Source organism: Humulus lupulus, chromosome 7, assembly GCF_963169125.1.
Source record: "Humulus lupulus chromosome 7, drHumLupu1.1, whole genome shotgun sequence".
Taxonomy (NCBI): Eukaryota; Viridiplantae; Streptophyta; class Magnoliopsida; order Rosales; family Cannabaceae; genus Humulus; species Humulus lupulus.
The window spans coordinates 6761571-6764685 of NC_084799.1; the positions used below are offsets into that span (position 1 = coordinate 6761571).

General features: G+C 33.0%; 1 protein-coding gene across 1 annotated transcript; it reads right to left on the minus strand.

Moving 5' to 3' along the window:
* Positions 1–2789, minus strand: LOC133790513 (tyrosine-protein phosphatase DSP3-like). Its single transcript, XM_062228170.1, has 5 exons — positions 2363–2789; positions 1904–1997; positions 1250–1307; positions 1094–1137; positions 1–713 (listed from the first exon to the last, which is right to left on the minus strand). The coding sequence occupies exons 1-5, from the start codon at positions 2512–2514 to the stop codon at positions 456–458; spliced, it is 606 nt and encodes a 201-aa protein (XP_062084154.1). The 5' UTR covers positions 2515–2789; the 3' UTR covers positions 1–455.
* Between the last annotated feature and the right edge of the window lie 326 nt (positions 2790–3115).

Consider the following 3115-nt stretch of genomic DNA (forward strand, 5'->3'; position numbering starts at 1 on the left):
TTGAGTTCACAATCAAGTTTTACTTTATCAAGACAAACCATAATGTTCAAAATGAAAGCCCAAACACATATGACAAGACATGTTTTGTCTTCAAACCCTTAAAACAGAGAAGACAACAAATGCAAGGCAATCAGTCAAGGGTGCCCATTTAGTGGAAAACAAACACCGAAATGAAAATGTTTTATTGGTTTTTTTTTTCTCTAATGAAAGTAATCACAAAATCTAACGAGGAAGATGGAATTTCCGTACTAATTGGCTCGTTCCTATGTGTAAAAAAGATCAACACTTGAGGTTGAGAATGAAGAAGTATACAAAGGTTGTTTTGTTCCAAAGAACCTATTGTGAAAGGAAAAGAAAAACCTAATAGTGGGGACCGCAATATATATATCATATATGCAAACTTAAAGAGGGAAATCTTAATTAGATAAAAGAACAAAACTATATGAACTCGATTGCTAAACTGAAGTCATCTGGGGCTTCTGAACATTGTCTTCTTTGTAGAGAAGCCTTCTCTTTTTGGAACCATAGCCATGGTAACGGTAGATGATGCTGTAAAGGCAATGCCTCAAGGAGAGCACTTCGAATGACTCAATAAACTTCTTGTCTGTTTCTCTAGATTTCACACCAGCAAATCGCTGGTACTCTTCGAATACGGAAGCCAAGCACCAATTCTGCAGTTTTCGCAGGCAACCAACAAGACAACCAGTCCTATGCTGCGGAAACGAAAATGGAATTATGGTTAGATGATGTGTCAAAGTCTCAAAGATAACAAGGTTTCAACTAAATTAACTATAGACTGGTTGAACTAGCACATGTGGCTGGAAATAAAGATATGGTCACCAAACTACGACCTAGAACTAGATAGCAACCGTTGGTTTGGCTCATGCAAGCACATGTCACTAGATACACTATCAAATATTGGAGTACACGTTATCCATTAACTATAAAATCTAGAAAAGTGGAACACATACTATCCATTAACTACATCTACACCTAGTACTAAGTGGAAAACACACACAGACAGACGTAAGGCAAGCATAAAAAAGTGGTATTGAAAAGCTAATTGACTATAACCACATAAATGAACTTATACCTTTCCACGCTTGCAATGGATCAAAACTGGATGGTTTCTCACGTCTGCAAACACCAAACAGTAAATTTATAAATTTAGAAAGTACTTTAAAACCGACCAAAATATTATCGGACAAAAATGAAAGATGAAAAGTATGTTTTCTGATTTTTTCAGTACCAACTAAGATCTTCAGAGCATCCATGATAGCATCCTTGAGAAGAGAAACAGTAGGCTCCTGTAGATTATTGACACGTCATAAGCAATAATTTCAGCAACTAAATTATTATCCTTAAACAACAATGGCAGGCACCGCACACATTAAGATATTCGATTTTCAAAACAATATTTAGCAAATAAGTACATTGCATGCTATGTTGCTCTTTACAGTTGTCACTAACAATATTTTAATCTACAAGCCCACAGATTGCCAATCTAGACATAAAACCATTAATTGAAATACAATAATGCTATAGTTTACTTTAGCACCTTAAGAGAACTATTTCTTTCAAAGCAAGAATTTAATCGACCAACTTTATAAAAAAAATAAAGTGATTCAAATAGTATATTATTATTATTCACCAAAATAATGAAGGAATACTTTTCAACAAAAACCCACATAGGGAATTGGGAACTTGAAATAAGAGCATTAAAATAAATAATACAAACAAATGCTTATCATTGCAAAACAACATGCAATGAAGACATTTGAATACACCCATTCATAGACCTTGTTTTGAAAAGTAGAAAGGGAATGTTTTGGTACTCAAAAACAATGAAAAGGACAGAAAATTCAGAAAGATCAAGAGAGAGAGAGATAGAATGACAACATACCGTTTTGCCCTCTATTCCAAATTGAAAGAGCCTAATATTGTTAGCCTCAAGAAACTTCAAATTCTCTTCTGGATAAGGTTCAGGACACAAATATCTGCAAAATTACACACAGTTTGGTCAAATTCAAAGGGAAATTCAACCAAAGAAATCAGTCAAACAATATATTATTCTTCTCTTAAATAGTACCAACCTTTTAATTCTAAAATTTCAATCAAAACATTAATCAAATTAATCAGAAAAGTGTAAGAGAATATTACTAATTGAAAGGAATATCTCAACATAATTAAGCGCTAAACCCCAATTTTCTTCTGTTTAAAAAATTAACAACGTTTTTTTCCTTTCAATTCTGTCACTTTCTGTGTTTTCTTTTCCCAGACATATACGTCGATACGAATATATACACACACATATATATGTATACTGTACATGCATATTCGCGTGTATGTAAAGAAGACTTACATGATGCAACGAAGATTTAGGGTTTTGAGAAATCGAAAATTGGAGGGTTGAGGTAAGCCAGATCTATAAATGCCATCTTCCACCATTGAGAAATTTACCGGCGGCACCAAAATGTCTTCGTCCGCCGTTTTCTCCTTCAGTATAATCGCCATCGCCGTCTCTGCAACTACTACTATACTATATCTTCTACAATTTGCGATTTCGGCAGAACCAAAAAAAACCAGGAAAGCCGAAACCCAAAAAAATATGAAAAGAATGATCTCTAAAACAAAAAGGGTTTTCGTATGTCACAAAATGAATGCTGGTAATGAATTTGTGTATATATCAATGGCGGAAGAACAAGAGGCGCTCATGGTTTTTTATTTCAAAGAACGCTTTTTTTTGGGGGATTTTGAGGGATTCAAAAGATTTTGATTCAATTTGTGTTCTGCGAAACTTTCTTTAGGTATTTATATATGTATTTTTAACATGAGCGGTGCTTTTTTATTATTAAATATCTTTAATAGATATAATTGGATTTTCCATATTTAAATTATTTTATTGTTTACTAAATTTTCTAAATTTGTAGGGTTTTCTTTTTATTGAAACTAATTTTGGATTCTTTTGAGAGAAAAATTATATTAAAAAAGGAGTGAAAGTGATTGAGGTGTGTGGTGTTTTCTAATTGGATTTGGATTATTTTTGTTGAATGAGTCTTTAGATTCAAATTTCAATTTGAGTGGACTAGTCTAGTGCCTTCTTTTATAGAATCTT